The 23189-nt window shown below is 48.6% G+C and overlaps 2 protein-coding genes across 5 annotated transcripts; one reads left to right on the top strand and one right to left on the bottom strand.

Annotated features, from left to right (window-relative positions):
- Positions 1-3270: 3270 nt before the first annotated feature.
- ATP6V1G2 (ATPase H+ transporting V1 subunit G2) lies at positions 3271-5615 on the bottom strand. Its single transcript, XM_003944360.4, has 3 exons — positions 5312-5615; positions 4948-5048; positions 3271-4422 (listed from the first exon to the last, which is right to left on the bottom strand). Exons 1-3 carry the CDS (start codon positions 5391-5393, stop codon positions 4249-4251), a joined length of 357 nt encoding a protein of 118 aa, XP_003944409.1. The 5' UTR covers positions 5394-5615; the 3' UTR covers positions 3271-4248.
- Positions 5616-5669: 54 nt separating this feature from the next.
- NFKBIL1 (NFKB inhibitor like 1) lies at positions 5670-22082 on the top strand. Of its 4 annotated transcripts, none has more exons than XM_003944358.4 (4): positions 5670-5807; positions 6928-7204; positions 19378-19554; positions 19758-22082. In XM_003944358.4, exons 1-4 carry the CDS (start codon positions 5709-5711, stop codon positions 20345-20347), a joined length of 1143 nt encoding a protein of 380 aa, XP_003944407.1. In that variant the 5' UTR covers positions 5670-5708; the 3' UTR covers positions 20348-22082. The 4 variants fall into 4 exon arrangements, with proteins under 4 accessions (XP_003944407.1, XP_003944406.1, XP_003944405.1 ...); XM_003944357.4 differs by having other exon boundaries at positions 5671-5807; positions 19378-19599; XM_003944356.3 differs by lacking the exon at positions 5670-5807 and adding an exon at positions 6324-6530.
- Positions 22083-23189: the final 1107 nt, after the last annotated feature.

Raw genomic sequence — 23189 nt, 5'->3', positions numbered from 1 at the left:
AAGAGCGCAGGCGCAAAGGACCGGAAACGGGGCCTTCCGCAGTTGTATAGATCCGCGCGCTCCAGGCTTGCCTTTGGAAAATGCCTGTCTGAAATTTTTTTAAAAACAATTTCTAACTTCCCTGCTACCGCCAGTAACAAAAGTTATAAAGGAAACTAACATCTCCTCCCACTGTTATGTTTCTAATCTTTTTCTACTCTTCTCCATGCCCCTCATCTCTTCGTTCAGGTTTTTGCCACGCAGGTCTTCTCTCTAGGCACCCCTTCATGGACGCGCGGGGAACCAGAGTGGCGAAGCCTGTGCATTCCCACGGGGTCCTTGGCCCTGTAGTGAAGGTGACCTCAGGGCGGCTGTGCACGCACTAGGAAACGGCAGACCCTAGCTGAGAGAAGTCACACGGACTGGCGTGCTCACGGGTGTTGCCGGACTCTCCCTGTTGTGGGGCTGGTGGGCGGTATTTTCACGAAACGATGCTGTCCGAGGTAGCTGACGCACTAGGGCCAATGAGTCCGGAAGGTGTTCTGAATCCGAGCGGGAGACTCGGTCTGGATTCTACCCCAAGTGTTAATAGTAGGACTTGAGGGTTATACTACATTTCATTAATACTGTTTTTGTTTTGAGACGGGAGTCTTGCTCTTTCGGCTAGAGTGCAATGGCGCGATCTCGGCTTACTGCAAACTCCGCCTGCCGGGTTTGTGCGATTCTCCTGCCTCAGCCTCCAGAGTAGCCGGAATTACAGGCGCCCGCCACCACGCCCAGCAAATGTTTGTGTTTTTAGTAGAGATGGGGTTTCACCTATGTATGACCTCATATGTTCCACCCACCTTGGCCTCCCAAAGTGCTGGGATTACAGGCGTGAGCCACCTCGCCTGGCCCATTAATACTGTTAATTTGAGCAAAAGTTTTTGGCCCCGCCCCAACAGTCCCATTGTTCAGCCTGGATTTTTTTCTGCGTGAAACATTTGACTTACCTGTCTTTGACATGGGGAGCTACAAAAATAAGACATAATGTCCTGCTGTGTAATACAAATAACAAACGTTTCGCCTTCTCCCTGTTAGCACATTTAATCATTTAATACTAAGGAGTAGGTACTGTTATTCCCATCTCATTGACAGAGGCAAAGCAACATGTCCCAAGCAGTGTAGCTGGTGAGGTTACAGCCAGGATGCAAACACCTCTAATTCTCTATTGTATTCTGCCTCCCTGCTCAAAGAATCCGGTTACTAAATACACTACAGGTTACCTCATGGTTCAAATCCTTGGTGAAGCAAGCTTATCTTCAGTAATAAAATGAAGTAACTGATTCAAGAATGGTGTCATAGAAGGGCCGCTTTCCCAGGCCGGGCACGGTGGCTCGAGCCTGTAATCCCAGCACTTTGGGAGGCCGAGGCGGGTGGATCATGAGGTTAAGAGATCAAGACCATCCTGGTCAACATGGTTAAACCCCGTCTCTACTAAAAATACAGAAAATTAGCTGGGCTTAGTGGCGCGTGCCTGTAATCCCAGCTACTCGGGAGGCTGAGGCAGGAGAACTGCCTGAACCCAGGAGGCGGAGGTTGCGGTGAGCCGAGATCGCGCCATTGCACTCCAGCCTGGGTAACAAGAGCGAAACTCCGTCTCAAAAAAAAAAAAAAAAAGCCAGGCGCGGTGGCTCAAGCCTGTAATCCCAGCACTTTGGGAAGCTGAGGCGGGTGGATCACGAGGTCAAGAGAGCGAGACCATCCTGGTCAACATGGTGAAACCCCGTCTCTACTAAAAATACAAAAAATTAGCTGGGCATGGTGGCGCGTGCCTGTAATCCCAGCTACTCAGGAGGCTGAGGCAGGAGAATTGCCTGAACCCAGGAGGCGGAGGTTGCGGTGAGCCGAGATTGTGCCATTGCACTCCAGCCTGGGTAACAAGAGCGAAACTCTGTCTCAAAAAAAAAAAAAAAAAAAAAAAAAAAGAAGGGTTGCTTTCCCAAGTATCATTTAATTTATTCAAAAATATTTACCAACTGCCTACCCTGTGCCATGTGCTGTCCTAGGATCTGGGGACATAGCAGTGAATAACCCTGTTCTCACAGTGTTTACATAGCAGGGAAGAAACACATAAACACAAATATAATGTCAAGTATCAGTAAGTGGCCAGGGTGCAGTGGCTCATGCCTGTAACCCAACCCTTGGGGAAACCGAGGCTGGCGGATTGCTTGAGCCCAGGAGTTTGAGACCAGCCTGGGCAACCGTAAGACCCTATCTCTACAAAAATAATTTTAAAATTAGCCAGGCATAACAGCACTCGCCTGTGGTTTCAGTTAGATGGCTGAGGTGGGAAGATCATTTGAGTCCAGGAGGTCAAGACTGCAGTGAGCTGGCACTCCAGCATAGGCAACAGAGCGGGATCTTGTCTCAAAAAACAAGTAGCAGTGGCCGGGCGCGGTGGCTCAAGCCTGTAATCCCAGCACTTTGGGAGGCCGAGGCGGGTGGATCACAAGGTCAAGAGATCGAGACCATCCTGGTCAACAAGGTGAAACCCCGTCTCTACTAAAAATACAAAAAGTTAGCTGGGCATGGTGGTGCGTGCCTGTAATCCCAGCTACTCAGGAGGCTGAGACAGGAGAATTGCCTGAACCCAGGAGGTGGAGGTTGCGGTGAGCCCTGATCGTGCCATTGCACTCCAGCCTGGGTAACAATAGCGAAACTGCATCTCAAAAAAAAAAAAGTAGCAGTAAATGCTATGAAAAAAATGCAAAGGGGCAAAGAGTACTTGCTCCTACACTCCAGCTTTTCTCTACAGTTGCCATCTATAGTCCTCAGATTCCCAAATGAGGAACCATGGTTCTCAGTTTAGAGAAATAATAAAGTACTTACTTGTTCTTGTTTCTCCAACAGGTTTCAAAGGATAGCCATTTGGGCTGTTTAGGGAATTTGTAAACAAGAAACAAGAAAGTGACTGAAGGCTGGGCGTGGTGGCTCATGGCTATAATCCCAGCACTTTGGGAGGCTGAGGCAGGTGGATCACTTGAGGTCAGGAGTTTGAGACCAGCCTGACCAACATGGCGAAACCCCATCTCTACTAAAAATACAAAAATCAGCCAGGCATGATGGCGCACACCTGTAATCTCAGCTACTTGGAAGGCTGAGGCAGGAGAATCACTTGAACCCCAGAGGTAGAGGTTGCAGTGAGCCAAGATGGCGCCATTGTATTTCAGCCTGGGCAACAAGTGCAAAATTCCACCTTGAAAAAAAGAAAGAAAGTGGCTGAAAATGATAAATGATGAGGCAAAAGGAGACTGCTTCAACTCACCAGTTTATTTGCCAATAATTATTTTATTGACAGTTTTTTTTTTTTATTGTTACAATGGGAAAGTAAGGCATCACGGACGTAGAAAGGCAGGCCATGCAAATGAGGGGACATAGTCTCATTTTATATCTTAGAAAGCAGTGAGTATCTGATAAGTCTTTGGGGAAATAGGAAAGGAGGAAAATCCAATAAAGAGAAAGATCAGCATAAGAAAAACAAAGACAGGCTACAAAATGCAGTTATCTACCTGGAATTGTAAGAGAGGGGCTAAATGAAGTCATCATCTCCTCTTTTTGGAGATCAGAAGGTCTCTGGGAAAAAAGAAGAACCAGTTATTCAGAAAATAACTAAGGTCACAGAATGAACATGTGGAATTAGAGAGCCACTGATAGAAGTGAGGAAATAGCTGTGTCGGTTTTGGGCAGTGTGCAGGTGGTGGTAATAGTATCACAAGGTTGCTACTTATTGAATCACTGCTACTACATGCGAGGAACTATGTTAACTCTACAGAATGATTCGTAATCACTGAAGCAACACTCACAGGGTAGGCATTATTATCATTCCCGTTTGACAGGAGAGGACATTGAGGCTACCAAGTTAAGTAGCTTGTCCTGGTTTCACAGCCAGCAAGTGACAGAGTCAGGAGTGGGACCCCCATCTGCCAGATGCTGAAGTCAGGATGTTTTCCACATTCCTACTTCCCCATGTTACAAATTTCACAGAGGGTTTAGGTGAGAATGACTTGAGAGTTTACAAAGTCCCAGTGAAGGTTAAAGAACAACAAGGAGATTCAGATGTGAGAAGGATATTTATAAGTTTCACAGAAAACTACCGAATCCTGCCTCCTAGGATTTCTAGGGGGAGGAAAGAAGACAAGGATTATGGTGGGAGGTGATTTTTTATTTTGATTGGAGGATTTCTTTGAGGGAAGGAACTGGCAGAAGGAGTCAGGCCCTACGGTGGTCCTAGGCAGAAATCCGGTAGTTGGGGTGGAGCTGGGGCCTGACGTCGCAGACCATGCCAAGAAGCTGGGCCAGGACACGCTCTCGGTTTCTCTGCTGGGAGCTCTGCATGCCCTGCACCTGGCGCCTTGTAGCCTGCTCCACCTCAGCCGACAGGTTCCCCTGGGAGCCCATGGCCTGGGGGGTGGGGAGAGAGGTGGAAGAGAGGGAAAAGCAGAAACAGAGAGACAAGGGTCCAGGAATATGAAAGGAAAGATCCTGAAGCAAAGCCTGGAAGAAAGGCCCTCTCAGAAACCACCCTCATCCCACAGAAATATCCCAACACCAGAGAGATCAACACAATCCCCTTTCCCCTTAGACCTGACATGCAACTTCATCCTAAAACAGACTGTAATATCCCCACCACCTCACCACCCATGGCCGTAAAACTCTACCCTCCACCACAAATGTTAATCATTCTCCACATAGACGTTATGCTTTACACAGACTGTGGCAATTCCCCTCACCAGCTCTACATGTCCTTCAAAACTCCTAGACTCCCTTACATATCATCACAAAGTTTCATTGATGTGATCCCTGCCAGGGTCCCCTCAGGCTCAGCCCGCTGCCACCATATTTTCTCGTTGAGTCATCCATACACACCTCACTAGATGCACCCACCAACTTGCACCGGGGTCTCATCCCAACTCTGCCCCAACTCACCGCCTGCTGCTTGCTCTGGAATTCCTGCTCTCGCTCTCTGCGGTATTGCTCCACTTCCATCTGTGCCTCCTCCTTTGCCTGCTTCAGTCGCCGGGCCTTCCCTGGAGGCAGAAGAAAGGACAGTGGGCGGGGGTGGACCCCCCACACAAAATGTAATAGCAGGGGTCAGTCCCTTCCAGAAAGTTATACAGCCTTCTCTCGGCCAACCAGGTGCTAGATTCTAACATCCATCCATTTCTTCCCTCCTAACCAGCCTCCAGACCCTAGCTCTCTTCCCACCAACCTTGGGTTTTCCCAAAATGTTTGCTGTCCCTCGCCCCCAATTTTCTTTCCAGACTCCTAAGGGAGGAAAGAGGAGACTCACTCTTTCTGGCATCTGCCACCTTCTCAGCTGCCCGCTTCTCAGCTTGCAGGAGCTGCTGGATACCCTGGGACTGACTGGCCATTTCTGTTGTGATGGCCGATGCTGTTTTGAAATACAGTCAAGGTACCAGATGGCTCCCACCCCCCACCGCTTACTTCTCCTCCTCCAGCTCGTTGCTGCAGTCCCCCACCACCCCTGGGTCTTAGTGCTCCCCTTCTCCCTCAGCCTACTGCACCGGGTGTCTCCCCCAATCTGATCCTCCCATTGATGACTCGTCCTCCTTTCCAGCACTTCTCGCTCAGGCAGTACCCCAGGGGGCCGCTTGGGAGCAGCAGAGACCAGGCCCAAAGCTGCGGGTTTCCAACAGGTTAGCCTTCGCAGTCGGAAAGGTCTAGGGATGAGGCAGGGGCGGAGTTGGGGAGTACTCGGGTCAGAGAAAGAGAGCTTGATTGGTGGTATCAGAGGAAGCAAAAGGGGTTGTGAATGGGGTGAAAAGGTAAGGATATCGTCATGCAACGTGTGTTGAGAAAAGAGTCTCCCTTTCTCTTTCTCCACTCCTGTCCCCTCCCTCGCCTCCGTTAACATCTCCATCTTTTTCTACATATTTCCTAAGTCCAAATTTCTGCATCTCACTTGCCCCGTCCTACGCTAGTCTTCTTCCGTCTTTTGTCTGTATGTTTTCTCTTTTTTTTGATCTGTCCCTGTTCTTGGCCCACGGTGGTTTTTGCTTTTGTCTTTCACATTTAATGTGATTTTTATCCTGTCTTTATCTCCCGTTTTCTCTCTCATCTTTTTGTCCATCACGGAACCATCTCCTCTCTCCGCCAAGTTAGAGGAGGCGGGGGAAAATCTCCAAGTAGCTCTCTTTTTCTCTCCGACCTCCCCTCGCCTCCAGTCCAGTCTTCTGGTTTCAGACGGACCCTTTAGCTTACGTTCCCTAGTTTCCCTAGGGAGAGCTGACCAAGAACCACCCTATCGGGGCGGAACGACATCCGGTAACGCCCCTCACAGTTCACTTCCGCCCTCCACCTGCGTCTCAGCTTGCGCCATTTCCTCCATTCTGGAGTGTCTCCGCCCTTCCCGCCTCCAGTCTCCGAGCGTCTTAAACACAGGCCTTGGGGCCTACAGCTCTGGGGGTACTGGGGGGGCGGGGGCAGGTCTGATGAGTAACCCCTCCCCCCAGGTCCCAGAGGAAGAAGCCTCCACATCTGTCTGCCGGGTACATGATATTCAATTTCTAGATCATTATTGGAGATTTTCTGTGACTTTTTAAAACTCAGATTTCTGCTGATAAAAATTGTCCCCAGCTGGCCTTGTTGGGTTTTTTAAAGTTCTTTGTTAAAAGTTTGCCTGGGCTTCTGAGCCTTAAACCAATTATTTACCCTTTTCTCGAATTTTACATTAAAAAATTAAGTCTCTGATCCTAGCACCCCCCCAAAATTTTTTTTTCCACTCTATCATCTGATAAAGGATCAGGGTTGGAATAGGTCTCATCTCTTGCTGAAGTTGTTAGAAATAAACGGAACCAAGGGAGAAACAACAGGGGATGTCAGAGATGGAGGGAGAAGCACCAGCCAAGGCTGAAGTCCTGACTGCTGCCTTTTTTCCTTCCTCAGCCCAAGAGTTCCATGGCCTCCACTTCCCGTCGCCAACGCCGAGAACGTCGCTTCCGTCGTTACTTGTCTGCAGGACGGCTGGTCCGGGCCCAAGCCCTCCTCCAGCGACACCCAGGCCTTGATGTAGATGCTGGGCAGCCCCCACCACTGCACCGGGCCTGTGCGCGCCACGATGCCCCTGCCCTGTGCCTGCTTCTTCGGCTTGGGGCTGACCCTGCCCACCAGGACCGCCATGGGGACACGGCACTGCATGCTGCTGCCCGCCAGGGCCCAGATGGTGAGTCTGTCCAGTGGGGAACAAGGTCATGAGCAACTGACCAGACCTGAAATGAAAGCCAACCAATACAATAGCTGAGAAATAAGCTAGTTATTTGGTCATCAGTACCTAGGGAAGGAGTTAACCAAGTTGGCATGAGGCTGTCATTTGTGCCATTACGTTTTTGAGCTACCATTGTCTGAAGAACCCAACATTTCCAAGACAGCAACTGGTCTTAAAATTTCACATCTTGTCTAGTTTAGTAGCTACTTTGTTCCTTGACAGGTTGTTTGCTTGTAGCCAAATAGTAGCATAGAAGGTAGTCTCTGGAGTTAGATTGCCTGGATTCAAAACCCAACTCCAAATCCCAGCTCCACATTTGATAGCTGTGTATTCTTGGACAGGTTACCTGAGGCTTAGTTTGCCCATGTGCAAAAATCAAAATCATAACCTTTGCTATGTCCCAGGCATTTCTCACAAAGTAATACCTTTAATCCTCACAACGTTACGAGGTGAACTGATATTATCCCCCATTTCCCAGATGAGGAAACAGGACATAGAGAAGTTTGCCAAAGTTACAGTCACTTGTAGAGCAGAGGTTATAACCCAGGTGGCCTAGATAGAGTGTCCATGCTTTTAACAGCTACATTGTCCCGTGTTATACCTTATAGCATTGTACAGTTATTGTGCCCATGTTCAAGGTACCCATGTTGTGCCACATATGTTTTGAGAATCAACTGACGCAGTACATAATAAGAGTACCTAGCACACACGATAAGCAATTGGTAGATGCTGGTGACAGTTGTTCCTGTTTTTCTTTTTCGTTTTTTGTTTGTTTGTTTAATATGGAGTTTCACTCTTCTTACCTGGGCTGGAGTGCGGTGGTACGATCCTAGCTCACTGCAACCTCCACCTTCCGGGTTCAAGTGGTTCTCCTGCCTCATCCTCCCAGGTAGCTGGGATTACAGGTGTGTGCCACCATGCCCAGCTAATTTTTGTATTTTTAGTAGAGATGGGGTTTCACCCTGTTGGCCAGGCAGGTTTCAAACTCTTGACCTCAGATGATCCACCCACCTCAGCCTCTCAAAGTGCTGGGATTACAGGCATGAGCCGCTGTGCCAGGCCTTGTTCCTGTTTGTGTTATCAACAGGTCCATGCTCCCTTACCCACAATTCTAAATTCAAAAACACTCTGAGAACCAAACATTTTTCATCAGGCTGCCACCAAAATTCGTTTTGGGACAGAAACCTAATCTGAACTAAAGTAAGCTTTCTATGATTTGTTTTTATCCTACTGATGTCAATATTCATACATTTCCCTGCAGAAACACTCATATGTTTGGTTCTTGGGGCTGCCCAGGCCCTCCTGGGCTACCTAATGTACAGTAAGTGTACTTTTAGGTTAGCCCTATCAAGTCCCAAAAAAAAAAACATTTGAATTCTGCAAAACCTTTGACGCTGAAGGATTTAGATAGGGAACCTGGTGATTATAATGTGGTGGAAGCAGCTCTTTAGAGGTAGAATCCTTCTTACTAGAATAAAAGGCGAAACCTTTCCCCATCTAGAGATTTCCTTCTGGAGTAAGAACATTAGAGGAAAATCTCCAGATGGGGATGAACAATCCTAACTCAATTTGAGTTTGCTACTCATAGCATCCCCCAGCTCAAGTATAGACAAAAGGCCCCTCCCCCAAAACTTCCCCCATATGGTCAAAAACCCCCCTTTTTAAAAATTTCCTTTAACATACCTGACATAGGCAGGCTGGGCGCGGTGGCTCAAGCCTGTAATCCCAGCACTTTGGGAGGCTGAGGCGGGTGGATCACGAGGTCAAGAGATCGAGACCATCCTGGTCAACATGGTGAAACCCTGTCTCTACTAAAAATACTAAAAATTAGCTGGGCATGGTAGCGTGTGCCTGTAATCCCAGCTACTCAGGAGACTGAGGCAGGAGAATTGCCTGAACCCAGGAGGCAGCTGCGGTGAGCCGAGATCGCGCCATTGCACTCCAGCCTGGGCAACAAGAGCGAAACTCCATCTCAAAAAAAAAAAAAAAAAAAAAACATACCTGACATAGGCTAGCATAGTCAGATTTATTTCTTCAGTTGTTGTTTTTACTTAAAACTAAGTTTACCAAGTATAGGCATCTAACTTGATAGCTCATATTGTAAGAGGCAGAACCCTGGAAGGCAAAAGAGCAGGTTTTTTGTTTTTGTTTTTTTTTTTTGAAGCAGAGTCTCTCTCCCTGTCACCCAGGGTAGAATGCAGTGGCATGATCTCAGCTCACTGCAACCTCTGCCTCCCAGGTTCAAGTGATTCTCCTGACTCAGTCTCCCAAGTAGCTGGGATTACGGACACATGCCACCACGCCTGGCTAATTTTTATATTTTTAGTAGAGTCGGGGTTTCACCACGTTGGCCAGGCTGGTCTCAAACTCCTGACCTCAGGTGATCCACCTGCCTTGGCCTCCCAAAGTGCTGGGATTACAGATATGAGCCACCATGCCCGACCAAAAGAGCAGATTACACCAAGACAGACCTGCATCCAGACCCCAGCTCTATTGACAAGGACATGCAGCTTATCTCTGTGAGCCCAATTTGCCTCACACAAATGGGATTTCTTTCTTTTTTTTTTTTTTTTTAAAGATGGGGTTTCACCATGAAGACCAGGCTGGTTTTGAACTCCTGACCTCAGGTGATCCACCCACCTCAGCCTCCCAAACAAATGGGATTTCAAATAAGCAAATTAGGCAAGCACTTAGTGCAGTTTTGGCACTTATTATTTATACTAAGTAATAAGTATGCTATTTTTATTTTTATATTCCCCAACTAAGGCTTCTAGAGTAGTAAAAATGCCCTTGAGGATGGGCGCGGTGGCTCACGCCTGTAATCCCAGCACTTTGGGAGGCCTAGGCGGGTGGATCACGAAGTCAAGAGATCGAGACCATCCTGGTCAACATGGTGAAAACCTGTCTCTACTAAAAATACAAAAAATTAGCTGGGCATCGTGGTGCGTGCCTGTAATCCCAGCTACTCGGGAGGCTGAGGCAGGAGAATTGCCTGAACCCAGGAGGCAGAGGTTGCGGTGAGCCGAGATCGCGCCATTGCACTCCAGGCTGGGTAACAAGAGAGAAACTCCATCTCAAAAAAAAAAAAAATGCCCCGATAGTGTGGTGGGAATTTCCTTTATTGTTTGTTTGTTTTGTTTTGTTTTGTTTTTTTGAGATAGGGTCTCACTCTGTTGCGCATGCTGGAGTGCAGTGGTGCGATCTTACCTCACTGCAGCCTCTACCTCCTGGGCTCAAGCCATCCTTCCACCTCAGCCTCCCTAGTAGCTGGGACTACAAACACACACCACCATGCCCAGTTAATTTTTTGTATTTTTGGTAGAGACTGTTTTGCTGTGTTATCCAGGCTGTTCTCCAACTCCTGAGTTCAAGCAGTCTCCTAACCTCAGCCTCCCAAAGTACTGGGACTAGAGGCATAAGCCACCACACCCAATCCTATTGTACTGAATTTTAAGAAGCTTGTGAGACTGTTAGTATCCCATTTACAGATGAGGAAAGCAGAGCCCAGAAGGTTCAGGGACTTAGTTGAAATCTCACAGCTCTCAAGGTCATTGTCTTCCAAGCTCAGGACCTTCACTCCCAAAAACTTTGTGTTCTCTCTGGCCTTGTTTATTCCTGGTCCCCTGCCAGCCCTGCCACCAGATGGCCTTCTAACTCCTTGATTGAAAGGCTCATCTCATTCAGCTTCCCGCATTTTTTTTTTTTTTTTATGCTCTCTGCAGAATCAAGCTTCCAGCTTTTTTATAGACTACCCTGCCTTAGTAAAATTAAAATATCTTCTTCGAACAGGTTAAATGACCCAGAATCCCCTGGTGGTGGTTGTTAGTTTAGGTGTGAGGGATGTGCCAGTGCATATTGGAGTGGCTGGGCTGGGTTATCACAGCCAATGAGACATCATGAATGGCCCCTACCTTTTAAGCTTTTGGTGACTTCTTTTTAGAACCATCAACTCAGCCCAACATGGGGAAGAGGTCTTAGCTGTCAAAGACTGTGTATAAACAAACTTCAGTCAGACAATAACCTTTACGTACAACAGAGTTAACGAAAACTGAGAAATAGGGGTATTTTTTTCTCACAGTTTTTGCAGAAAGAATAAAGCCCAAAGTCAGTCTGGGTTTTTGGGGTTTCGGTTTTTTAATGTGTTTAATTTTATTTTTTAAAATGTAGTATTTACTGTGCTTCTTCACTCTGCTAGCACAGCACTAGACGTTTAACATCCATCACCCACTGTACTCTTGCACAGTACAAGTAGGCTGTGGCCCTGCTTTAAAGGGCTTAAGGCCATCCAATTTATGTTCCATTTGGCTTTCCAGCCTTGCTTCATGCTGCACACACACAGAGCCAAGCCTGCTCATCTCTAGCCTGTCACCTTCCCTTCCACCTGATTCCCACTTTGCTAAAAGTCATTCTCCCTTCACAGCCCAGCAGAAGCCCAACTTCCTTCCTTTTTTTTTTTTTTTTTTTTTTGTTTCTGTTTTTGAGACAGAGTCTAGCTCTTGTCACCCAGGCTGGAGTGCAGTGGCACGATCTTGGCTCTCTGCAACCTCTTCCTCAGAGGTTGAAGCAATACTCTTGCCTCAGCCTCCCGAGTAGCTGGAATTAAAGGTGCCCACCACCATGCCGGCTAATTTTTATATTTTTAGTAGAGATGCGGTTTTGCTGTGTGGGCCAGGCTGGTCTCAAACTCCCGACCTCGTGATCTACTCACCTCGGCCTCCCAAAGTGCTGAGATTACAGGCATGAGCCATCTCGCCTGGCAGCAATCTCCTTGAAGCCCCCTTGTCCACCCCACCCGCTGTTACCTGTTCCTCCTCTGAGCATCAGTCAGTCATGAGTATAAGCTGCTGATATTGACATTTTTTAAAGGAATGGTTTTTTGTTTGTTTGTTTGTTTGTTTTGTTTTGTTTTTATGAGACGGAGTCTCACTCCAGGCTGGAGTTCAATGGTGCCATCTCAGCTCACTGCAACCTCCGCCGCCTGGGTTTAAGCGATTCTCCTGCCACAGCCTCCCGAGTAGTTGGGACTACAGGGACATGCCACCATACCCAGCTAAAAGGAGTGGTTTTTCCTGTTTTGTTTTTTTGGGGACGGGGGTCTCGCTATGTTGCCCAGGCTGGAGTGCAGTGGCTATTCATAGGCACGATCCTACTACTGATCAGAATGGGAGTTTCCGACCTGGGCCGGTTCACCCCTCCTGAGGCAACCTGCTGGTCCCCCACTCCCAGAAGGTCACCATATTGATGCTGAACTTACTGTCTGCACTAAGCAATCAGCATAGCACACTACAGCCCAGAACTCCTGGGCCCCAGCAATCCTCCCACCTCCGCCTCCTGAGTAGCTGGGACTACAGGCACATGGCACTGTGCCAGTGGTAGGAATGTTTTTTTAAGAGATAGTGTGTCCATTCTTTTCAGATAGAGCTCACGTCTTCTAATAGGTCAGAGAAGATCAGTGCTTCCATCACTAAGACAAAGTGTATTTTTCCTCCACAAAATGTTTTTTTTTGTTGTTGTTTTTTTTTTTTTTTTTTTTTTTTTTGAGACGGAGTTTTGCTCTTGTTACCCAGGCTGGAGTGCAATGGCGCGATCTCGGCTCACTGCAACATCCGCCTCCTGGGTTCAGGCAATTCTCCTGCCTCAGCCTCCTGAGTAGCTGGGATTACAGGCACGAGCCACCATGCCCAGCTAATGTTTTGTATTTTTAGTAGAGACGGGATTTCACCATGTTGACCAGGATGGTCTCGATCTCTTGACCTCGTGATCCACCCGCCTCAGCCTCCCAAAGTGCTGGGATTACAGGCTTGAGCCACCGCGCCCAGCAATGTTTTTTTTTTTTTTTTTTGAGACAGGGTCTCACTCTGTTGCCCAGGCTGGAGTGCAGTGGTGCAATCTCAGCTCACTACAGCCTCTGACTCCCAGGTTCAAGCAGTTCTCCTGCCTCAGCCTCCCAAGTAACTGATTACAGGCACTCGCCACCATGCCCATCTAATTGTTTGTTTGTTTATTTGTTTGATTTTGAGACAGTGTCTCCCTCTGTCGCCCAGTCACTGCAACCTCTGCCTCCTGGATTCAAGCAATTCTCCTTCCTCAGCCTCCCAAGTGGCTGGGACTACAGGTGCCCCCCACCACACAGGGCTAATTTTTTGTATTTTTAGTAGAGACGGGGTTTCACCATGTTGGCCAGGCTGGTCTCAAACTCCTGACCTCAGGTAATCCACCCATCTTGGCCTCCCAAAGTGCTGGGATTACAGGCGTGAGGCACCATGCCCAGACTAATTTTTGTGTTTTTTGTAGAGATGGGGTTTCACCATGTTGGCTAGGCTGGTCTCGAACTCCTGACGTCAGGTGATCCACCCTTCTCAGCCTCCCAGAATACTGGGATTATAGGCGTGAGCCTCTGCGCCCATTCCACAAAATGGTTTTTTTTTTTTTTTTGAAACAGAGTCTCGCTCTGTTGCCCAAACTGGAGTGCAGTGGTGAGATCTTGGCTCACTTCAACCTCCACCTCCCAAGTTCAAGCCTCAGCCTCCTGCCTCCTGAGTAGTTGGTACTATAAGCATGTGCCACCATGCCCAGCTAATTTTTTGTGGTTTTAGTAGAGACAGGGTTTCACCGTGTTAGCCAGGATGATCTCAATCTCCTGACCTTGTGATCCCCGTCTGCCTGCCTCAGCCTCCCAAAATTCTGGGATTACAGGCATGAGCCACTGCACCCAGCTAAAATGTTTTTTATATTTATTTTTCTCAGTATGAAAGTCCAGCATATTAAAGGGCATTGGGAACAGCTGATCTATACTGCTAAATTGCTATCAAGGGGGCATTTCTAATACTGGAGAAAGGTGAACTTTTTTTTTTTTATTTTGAGACACTGTCTCACTCTGTCACCCAGGCTGGAGTGCAGTGCCACAGTCTCAGCTCGCTACAACCTCTGCCTCCCAGGTTCAAGTGATTCTTCTACCTCAGCCTCCCAAGTAGCTGAGATTACAGATACCTGCCATTGTGTCCGGCTAATTTTTGTTGTTGTAGAGATGGGGTTTCACTATGTTGGCCAGGGTGCTCTTGAACTCCTGACCTGAGGTGATCCACCCACCTCTGCTTCCCAAAGTGCTAGATTAAAGGCATGAGCCACTGTGCCCGACCAGTTGGACTTTTTTTTTTTTTTTTTTTTTTTTAATGGAGTCTTGCTCTGTCACCCAGGCTGGAGTGCAGTTGCTGGATCTTGGCTCACTGCAATCTCTGCCTCCCAGGTACAAACGATTCTTCCACCTCAGCCTCCTGAGTAGCTGGGACGACAGACGCACACCACCATGCCTGGCTAATTTTTGTATTTTTAGTAGAGAAAGGGTCTCACCATGTTAGCAGGCTGGTCTTGAACTTAAGACCTCGTAGTCTGCCCACCTCAGCCTCCCAAAGCGCTAGGGTTACAGGTGTGAGCCACCGCACCCAGCCAGGTGAATTATTTTATAAACGATGTTGGAACATTTGGCTCTTCTAGAGAAAAACAAGTCCTACCTCACACCTAATCAAAAAGTAAATTCCAGGAGATTAAACACCTGAATATGACAGGATGGTCTGGGGAGAAATGAAACTTGGAAGGCAGTATCACAGAAAAGTACCCTTATCTGTGATTATTTTATTTCTTTAAAATAAACAATGTTACAAACATGAGAGTATATTAACAAACCCTGTGGTAGGAATGGGGGCGTGTATTGTATTATACTTTGTACTTTTTTGAGTTTTGAATGTCTTTTTTTTTTTTTTTGAAACCAAGTCTTGCTCTGTCACTAGAGCAACAGCCTTGGAGGGCAGTGGCATGATCCCAGCTCACTTCAGCCTCCACCTCCCAGGTTCAAGCAGTTCTCTGCCTCAGCCTCCCAAGTAGCTGGGATTACAGGCACCCACCACCATGCCCAGCTAATTTTTGTATTTTTAGTAGAGACGGGGTTTCATCATCTTGCTTAGGCTGGTCTTGAACTCCTGACCTCGTTATCTACCCACCTTAGCCTCCCAAAGTGCTGGGATTACAGGCGTGAACCACTGCACCCAGCTGAGTTTTTAAATTTCTAAAAATAAAAGTAAGTATATATTTAAAGTAATAGAAGAAAATGCAGGGAAAGTTGTTTTTTGTTTGTTTGGTTTTTTTTGTTTGTTTTTTTGATACGGAGTCTTGCTCTGTCACCAGGCTGGAGTGCAGTGGTACAATCTCAACTCACTGCAACCTCTGCCTCCTGGGTTCAAGCAGTTCTTCCGCCTCAGCCTCACGCGTAGCTGGGACCACAGGCGTGTGCCACCATGCCCAGCTAATTTTTGTATTTTTAGTAGAGATGGGGTTTCACCATGTTGGGCAGGATGGTCTTGATCTCTTGATCATGATCTACCTGCCTCGGCCTCTCAAAGTGCTGGGATTACAGACGTGAGCCACCGTGCCCAGCCAGGGAAAGGTTTATAATCTGAAAATAGAGAGAGCCTTCCTAAGAGTGAAATGAAATAAAAAGTCAGAAAATAATATGTTGTTACAGATTTAACTACATGAAAATTTTTTGGCAGCTCACACCTGTAATCCTGACACTTTGGGATGCTGAGGTAGGTGGATCACTTGAGTCCAGGAGTTCAAGACCAGCCTGAGTAACACAGTGAAACCTGGTCTCTGCAGAAAATACAGAATTATCCAGGCATGGTACATGGCTGTAGTCTTGTAGTCCCAGCTACTGAGGAGGCTGGGGTGGGAGGATCACTTGAGCCCAGGAGGGGTGGAGTTTGTGGTGAGCAAGATCATGCCACTACACTCCAGCCGGGGCAACAGAGCGAGACCTTGTCTCAAATTTAAAAAAAAAAAAAAGTGTTTTTAAAGACAGATGAGGAAAATATTAATAATATGTATAATACATACAATATGTAGAACCCTCATATCAATATGTAGAATTTCCTTTTTTTTTTGAGACAGAGTTTCACTCTTGTTACCAAGGCTGGAGTGCAATGGCGCGATCTCAGCTCACCGCAACCTCCACCTCCTGGGTTCAGGCAATTCTCCTGCCTCAGCCTCCTGAGTAGCTGGGATTATAGGCACGCGCCACCATGCCCAGCTAATTTTTTGTATTTTTAGTAGAGACGGGGTTTCACCATGTTGACCAGGTTGGTCTCGATCTCTTGACCTTGTGATCCACCCGCCTCGGCCTCCCAAAGTGCTAGGATTACAGGCTTGAGCCACCGCGCCCGGCTTTTTTTTTTTTTTAAGACAGGATTTCACCATGTTGGCCAGGATGGTCTCAAACTCTGACCTCGTGATCCTCCCATCTCGGCCTCCCAAAGTGCTGGTATTACAGGCATGAGCCACCACGCCTGGCCTTTTTTTTTCTTTTTTTTTTCCTAAGACGGGGAATATGTATAGCTTCCAAAGAGAAAGCAAAGAATATGAGCAGTTCAGTCACCAAAAAAAAGAAAGAAAAAACATCATTAGTAAAATCATTTTTTAATCTATCCAACTGATGAAATTAAAAGGGTTGGCCGGGCGCGGTGGCTCAAGCCTGTAATCCCAGCACTTTGGGAGGCCGAGGCGGGTGGATCACGAGGTCGAGAGATCGAGACCATCCTGGTCAACATGGTGAAACCCCGTCTCTATTAAAAATACAAAAAATTAGCTGGGCATGGTGGCGTGTGCCTGTAATCCCAGCTACTCAGGAGGCTGAGGCAGGAGAATTGCTTGAACCCAGGAGGCGGAGGTTGCAGTGAGCCGAGATCGCGCCATTGCACTCCAGCCTGGGTAACAAGAGCGAAACTCCGTCTCAAAAAAAAAAAAAAAAAAGAAATTAAAAGGGTTGATGATATTGAATTTTGGTAAAGGAAGACACAGGCACACTTGTATATTGGCACAAACTTATTGAGAGCAGTTTGACAAAATTATACATGTTTTTTGACTCAGAAATTCCACTTATGAAAATCTACCCCCACAGAAAGACTGTAGCAAGTCCACAAAGGTACTCATGAGGCTGAACAGTTTTGGAAACAAAGTCTGTGGGTATTGGGGTGAGGAGATTTGTTTTGTACACACAGTGGAACACTAACTATACAGTCATCAAAAAGAGTGAGGTAGACTGTATATACTCCTGTGGAAAAAAATATAAATGAGATGTTAAATGAAGGAAGCAAGTTGACAAGCAATATTTGTAGTATGGTTACATATCTCTGAATAAACGTGTCATATGTATGCATTTAGGTACACCAAGACAGGACTGGAAGAGAAGACAGTACACTGTTAATAGCACATTTTTTCTTCTTTCTTTAAAAAGAAAAGTTCAACTTTATCCCTTTCACATTAAAATGTCAAATAAAATTGAGGGAGAAGCCACCCATAGGCTAGAAATTATATATATTTTTTGCCAGTTTATTCATTTCTTTTTTTTTTTTTTTTTTTTTTTTGAGACAGAGTCTCACTCTGTCATCCAGGCTGGCGTGATCTCAGCTCACTGCAACCTCCGCCTTCCGGTTCAAGTGATTCTCCTAACTCAGCCTCCCAAGTAGCTAGGATTACAGGCACATGTCACCACTCCTGGCTAATTTTTGTATTTTTAATAGAGACAGAGTTTCACCATGTTGGCCAGGCTGGATTTGAGCTCCTGACCTCAGGTGATCCACCTGCCTTGACCTCCCAAAGTGCTGGGATTACAGGTATGAGCCACCACACCCGGCCTCTTTTTTTTCTAGCCATAGGATTTGGTCTCTTGTTTCAGACAGTTAGGATCTCATCCTGTCTACGGTTTTGTAGCTAGCTTTTTTCAAACACATGCCTCAGTTGTAGTGGCTGTTTAATGTTCTGTGCCATAGTTTGCTTATGTTTTTATAGTTGGAGGCTCTACTCCTTCAAACCTATGACTATAAATCTCCCATGCAAGCCTTAGCACCCACCATGCTCACACCTGCAGTGAGCTCAGATGGGGAATGTGTGACTGAAAGACAGGACCAGGTACTCCCTGGGTGGGACAGGTTCAGAGGGCCTATAACAGGTCACAGCAGCACTAGGGAGAAGTGTCCCCCTCCCCTCACCCTGATGTGGTTTGGGTAGGGATGGTGGTCCTTGGCCAGCCAAGCCTGGGCCATTCTGTATTCCTGCCTTCCTGGCTGGGCCTTCCCCTGTTCCAGCTTTCTGCCAGGTAAACAGTACTTTCCAGCACTACCAAATAAAGATTTAAGGACTGCTAGCCCATTTCCTCTAACCCTGGGGAAAGAAAGTAGGTCCACAGGAAGGAAGGCTGCCTCCCTCCCCTTCTTCTACCCCCCACTCCCCCGCCAACGAAAGAGGTGGTTGGCAGCCACAGCACGTGGCCCTGGACAGGGTGCCTGGGTTGGCCGTGAAGGAAGTAGTGTGGCGCTCAACTACCCCTGGGCCGGATGCATCGAGGTTGGGACTGAAGAAAAGGGGAGTTGAGGAATGTCAGTTCCTCTCCTGTTTTCTCTCAGCCCATGGGTGAGACCCTCTGTCATACTCCGCTCCCTTTCCCCTGCCCTCGGTCAGCAGTCATTTGGAAAGAGCTTGCTCTGCTGCTGCCCGAATTCTGTGGCTCATGCTTCTTGCTGGTTCCGCTCCCCACCCCTCTTCCATCGTCCCCTAGTAAGGATGGCTGAGAGAAATTCCCCTGAAAACATTTGTTTTACTCAGTTTACTGATAAGTGATAATAAAAGATAAGCATTATATATTTGTGTATTTATGGCCTACAGTGTTCCGATTGTTTACCAGTCTGATGTATGGTTTCAGGTGAGAAAAAAAGGGATTTATATAGTGACAGTATTTTTAAGCCAAAAATGAAATACATAGTCAAAGAATTTTGGCACTGCCTTGGTGGCTGGAGGCAGGTCAGAAAATGTCAGTTGGCATAGTAGAACTTCTAGAACACTGAAATAGTTTGTGAAGACACAGGTGAGAATATTTTAAGCTACCACACTTATCATGCATGTGGCAAACTATCAGTCTGTTTGTCAGTGATGGTTATTTCTTGATACCCAGAAGGCATCCATGTGGTCCACCCTTCCATTGCTCTAAGACCAGGGGAGTGGGTGAGCAGCAGGATTCAAGATGGCAGCCCTGCCAAGGAGTGGGAGTCCCAGCTAACTTCTGCTCCCTGCTCTCCCACCAACAGCCTACACCGATTTCTTCCTGCCACTGCTGAGCCGCTGTCCCTCTGCTATGGGAATAAAGAATAAGGATGGGGAGACCCCTGGCCAAATTTTGGGCTGGGGACCCCCCTGGGATTCTGCTGAAGAGGAGGAAGAAGATGATGCCTCCAAGGAGCGGGAATGGAGACAGAAGCTCCAGGGTGAGCTGGAGGACGAATGGCAGGAAGTCATGGGGAGGTTTGAAGGTGAGGAGCCCTCTGCCATCCACAGCTGCCCTTCCCCGCTGGCTGCTTTCCTTCTGCATGAATGCGGCCCACGAGGCTCCTCTGCCCCCTCCTCTGTGCTTCCCTCCCACCTTCTCACGGCCTCTCTCCGACTACCCCCACCCCACCCTCCCAAACAGGTGATGCCTCCCATGAGACCCAGGAACCTGAGTCCTTCTCAGCCTGGTCAGATCGCCTGGCCCGGGAACATGCCCAGAAGTGCCAGCAGCAGCAGCGAGAAGCAGAGGGATCCCGTCGACCCCCACGGGCTGAGGGCTCCAGTCAGAGCTGGCGACAGCAGGAGGAAGAGCAGCGGCTCTTCAGAGAGCGAGCCCGGGTCAAGGAGGAAGAACTGCGAGAGAGCCGAGCCAGGAGGGCGCAGGAGGCTCAAGGGGACGGAGGGCCCAAACCAGCCAGGGCTGGGCCTAGGGCAGAGCACCCCAGAGGAGCAGGGAGGGGCAGCCTCTGGCGATTTGGTGATGTGCCCTGGCCCTGCCCTGGGGGAGGGGACCCAGAGGCCATGGCTGCAGCCCTGGTGGCCAGGGGCCCCCCTTTGGAGGAGCAGGGGGCTCTGAGGAGGTACTTGAGGGTCCAGCAGGTCCGCTGGCACCCTGATCGCTTTCTGCAGCGATTCCGAAGCCAGATTGAGACCTGGGAGCTGGGCCGTGTGATGGGAGCAGTGACAGCCCTTTCTCAGGCCCTGAATCGCCATGCAGAGGCCCTCAAGTGACCCTAGGGAAGAAGCAAGAAACTTTGGGGCTGCAGCCTCAGGATGAGGCAGAAGGAAGGGTAAGGGAGAGGATGGGGACCACAAGGAAGAGCCAGGTGCTGCTCAGCAGAGGATATGGGTGGGAGCGAAACTTGTAACAAGTGGGGGTGGGGGGGTGCGGGCCGCCACCACTGCTCCTTGACTCTTCCATTTCCTAATAAGACCTGGTTCCACATCTCACTCCCAGTGTCTCCTCTGTCTTTTTCCATTGCTGTGGTTTTCATCACCCATGACATCTCCTTTCCCGCCCGCCTGCTGAAACCCACAGCTCCCACACACCTGCAACACACGCACACGCTAACGCGGGCCCTCAGCTGGAGGCGAGAAGCCTGTGCATGCCCACTCAGGTCAGCCCTGAGAAGGCCCAGTTTGCCAGCCAGTCTCACTCTGCTCCCTGCACTGGGGTCTTGTTCACCCTGCAGTCTGTGGCTGGAGAAATAGATGTGAACAGAGGCAAAAAGGGGAACAAAACCAGTTTCCCTCCCCTCCCTGGCTCCCCAAGCTGAACCACATCCTCCTCCCCACTTCACACCCCCTTCCCCCAACACAGGGCTTTCCCTTTGCTGAGTCACTGAATGAGCGAGTTGGGGGGAGCCAGGGCTGGGGGGCCTTGAGGAGACCGGGGGGATGGGCAATGCAAGCAGAACGGCTGGAGGAAAAGCCCTATGGGGGAGTGGAATTTCAGTTGCTAAAATTAGGAGCAGGGGAAGGAGGTGGAAAGAGCAAAATGATGTAACCTGGATTGTCTGTTCTTGGGCAACCGCAGCTCCACACCCAAGGCTAGCCAGGCCCCTGGCTCCATCTGTCTCTGCCCTGTAGCTTGTCAGTTGTATCTCTCTTCCTCCAGGGCCCCAGTCTTCATCTCTGCCATTCAGCTTCTGCCCCATCCTAAACCTGAGTTCATCTCTGGGCAGCCCAGGCATAGCCTTCCCTATAAACATTTCCTTTTTCAAGAACCAGTGGTTGAAGTCCTAAGGGGTGCAGGGAAAGGGTCTGGAATGACCACAGAGAGGTGGGGGGGCTCCCTGGAAACTAGCATAGGAAATGGCAGACCAGACCCCACTACTATCACTCGGGACACAACTGGGAACTAGGGAGAAAGGAAGGACAGGGCTGCAAGGAGATTACAGGCATGTGCTGGTGAGTGCAGTCTGCATATCTACGCCAGAGCCAGCATCTTATCAATCGGAAACTGATTTTTCAGTCTCTACAGGAGAACCCCAGGAGTGGAAGTGGAAGGCAGTAGAGGGTAGGGAGGGCAAGCCTCTGGAAACATGGGAACATGGGTGGGCAGGCGTGAGGTCCTTGAAGAAGAGAACCGGATGTTAGGAAGAGTCCCAAGGCCTCTGAAAGGACCAGGCAGATGTTCAGGATGCAAGAGGGGGAGGGCTGGTGAGAAAGATCCTGTGAGAGGAAGCTGCTGTGATTCAGAGAAGAGACTTCAAGCTGTGTGTGACCCTGGCGTCCGGTTCCTCTCACAGGCCGGAGCTTTCGGAAGTGGCATGCAAAGAGCCTAGGTCTGGCCTTGGGGGGAGTTGGGGTTAGGATCCCTAAGCTGGGGTTTGAGAGATAAATCATGGAAACCTCTGCTGACCAAATTTGCTCCTCCACCCAAGAGATTTCTCACTGGTTTTTAAGCACATCATCTCCCCTTCTGCCAGAGTTACATAAAACTAAAGCAAAATAAGCCCTGAAACCTGGGCCCACCGGATCACTGTCTTTTCAACGTCCCTCCCTGGTGTCTGGCCCCCAGCCCTGGTGGGGGTTCCCCTGAGATAAGGGCTGTTCACTTTCTCTGACCACATGGTTTCCGCTTCTGTGTCTCCTGTTTCCTAGGCTGATAAAAATACTGAGCCCTAGAGGCCCTGGCTTCCTCTGACCCCTTGGGGCAGGCAGCAGACATCCTGTCCAGCATGGAGGGGGCAGGGAGGGAGCCAGGGATTCCCAAGCGGTGGGTGACACAATGCCTGCCATGAAACACTGGGTGGGTGGAAGTGTATCTCTGCTCTCTAGAGCATCACTTCTTCACTGTTGTTACCTGGGCCACTGCCCACGGGATGAAGTACAACCTCTGACCTTGACTTTCTGTGGTCCTTTCTTCATCACATGTTCCCTCACATCTGTGCTGCTTCTGCCTCAGGATGCTCCTTTCCCTGAACATACTGCATTTTCTAGCTTGTCAGGCTCTGCTCAGGTGCTAGCTCTAGAGAGCTACTCGGGAGGCTGTGGCAGGAGAATCACTTGAACCTGGGAGGCGGAGGTTTCGGTGGGCTGAGATCCCACCATTGCACTCCAGCCTGGGCAACAAGAGCGAAACTCCATCTCAAAAAAAAAAAAAAAAAAAAAAAAAAAAAAAACACCTGTTAGGAGCAAGGCACTGCTTGACAATAGGTATAAATGATAAAGTCACTGTCTTCATAGAACTTGCAGTACACTGCAATGAGACAATATACAAATAGTTATATACATAATGGGAGGTGTATCTGCTCAAGGTAATAAAGTGCTCAAAGGAGGTTTGAGGCACCAGCATGACAGTCAGGTGGAGCTTTCCAGCTAGCAGGTCTGGAGCTCAAGAGAAGTTGGATCTGGAGGAATAGATAAGAGCATCATTCCTTTCCCAGTAGAGGTTGAGCCTTTGAGGATCTTCAAGGGGGGTTGGCCAGAAGAGCCCTGAGCATGATCAAAGGAAAATAACCAATAAAGGAGAGGTTGGGGAGCAGTCAGAAGCAGGTGGTGGGGGATGCCAGGCAGAGACAGGGCAGCCACGTCTGAGGCTTCAGAGAGACCTAGTAAGTGAGGGTTG

Source organism: Saimiri boliviensis, chromosome 4, assembly GCF_048565385.1.
Source record: "Saimiri boliviensis isolate mSaiBol1 chromosome 4, mSaiBol1.pri, whole genome shotgun sequence".
NCBI lineage: Eukaryota > Metazoa > Chordata > Mammalia > Primates > Cebidae > Saimiri > Saimiri boliviensis.
The sequence above is the reverse complement of the archived record's forward strand: the minus strand, read 5'-3'. Positions and strand labels throughout refer to the sequence as shown.

Excerpts from the sequence above, each read along its gene's own strand:
- NFKBIL1 (XM_003944357.4), top strand. The coding sequence starts at position 5,709 with ATGAGGCAGGGGCGGAGTTGGGGAGTACTCGGGTCAGAGAAAGAGAGC. Across the intron at positions 5,808-6,927 it reads GTTGTGAATGGGGTGAAAAG|CCCAAGAGTTCCATGGCCTC; the intron begins GTAAGGATATCG and ends TTCCTTCCTCAG. Across the intron at positions 19,600-19,757 it reads AGTCATGGGGAGGTTTGAAG|GTGATGCCTCCCATGAGACC; the intron begins GTGAGGAGCCCT and ends CCTCCCAAACAG.
- ATP6V1G2 (XM_003944360.4), bottom strand. The coding sequence starts at position 5,393 with ATGGCCAGTCAGTCCCAGGGTATCCAGCAGCTCCTGCAAGCTGAGAAG. Across the intron at positions 5,049-5,311 it reads GGTGGCAGATGCCAGAAAGA|GGAAGGCCCGGCGACTGAAG; the intron begins GTGAGTCTCCTC and ends TTCTGCCTCCAG. Across the intron at positions 4,423-4,947 it reads TCCAGAGCAAGCAGCAGGCG|GCCATGGGCTCCCAGGGGAA; the intron begins GTGAGTTGGGGC and ends CCCACCCCCCAG.